The sequence below is a fragment of the Trichinella spiralis genome, assembly GCF_000181795.1.
Source record: "Trichinella spiralis strain ISS 195 chromosome Unknown Scfld5802, whole genome shotgun sequence".
NCBI lineage: Eukaryota > Metazoa > Nematoda > Enoplea > Trichinellida > Trichinellidae > Trichinella > Trichinella spiralis.
The window spans coordinates 1-882 of record NW_003532741.1 but is presented as its reverse complement, the minus strand read 5'-3'; the positions used below and the strand labels follow the sequence as shown (position 1 = coordinate 882).

At 32.9% G+C, this 882-nt stretch overlaps 1 protein-coding gene across 1 annotated transcript; it reads right to left on the bottom strand.

The window, feature by feature from the left end:
• Positions 1-39: 39 nt before the first annotated feature.
• Tsp_15919 (hypothetical protein) lies at positions 40-828 on the bottom strand. The gene has a single exon (XM_003366570.1). It carries the CDS (start codon positions 826-828, stop codon positions 40-42), a length of 789 nt encoding a protein of 262 aa, XP_003366618.1.
• Between the last annotated feature and the right edge of the window lie 54 nt (positions 829-882).

Genomic DNA, 882 nt, shown 5'->3' with positions numbered 1-882 from the left:
TTTTCATTTTAACAAGGTATGAAATTTCATTAACTTGTTTTATCCACTGAAGCACATTGAAAGTTCTCCCGTTTCCTTTTCTTCACTTTTCAGTGTTTGCATTTCATCATTCGCGTGAACAATATCTTTTTCAGATATACAAGAGAGTGATAACTTTTTGCGCTCGGATGGCGATGTATGATGATCCGTGTCTGAATTTGACAAATCTTTTTCATCTACATCTGCTGTGTGTTTGATTTTATACTGGCACTCAAGATGAAAAATTTCCATTCTCTTTTTTCTGATTTCATCCAGCTCCTTATCCAATTCATATTTTAATTGGTCCAATTTTTTATGAGTGCTATATTCAATTTCTTTAACTTTTAAGTTTTCACTTATAGCACTTTGAAGCTGGTCGAAAAGTGTACCAATTTCCTCGTATAATTGTCGGTGATGTTCTCCTCTTCCATAAGCTCCATATACTTCAACTGCGATATCTTTACAAAATTGGACTTTTCCTTCATCTTTGTTCGAATTTTTCATCGTGTGAAAATCACGGTATAGCTTCTTTAAATATCTTTTTTTGTATTTTAATCTTTCAAGTTGCCTTCGACGAGCACACTGCAAATTATACAACTCACCATTAACTAGCTCTATTTCTGCTTCCAGAATTTTCTGTGCTTCTTTTGCTAATAAAAGCTGACTTTTCAATGAATTTTCTTTTTGTACATCTTTTTCATAATAATTTACACCATTTTGCAGTTCTTTCATTTTAGACTTCGACTTTTTGATTTTTTCTTCGGTTTCAGCAATGTTTTTATCTAATTGAATGCTTTCCGTATAAAGCATATCTGCCTTATAGCACAGTTTGTCTAATAACAGTTCTGAATCCACCACAGGGCG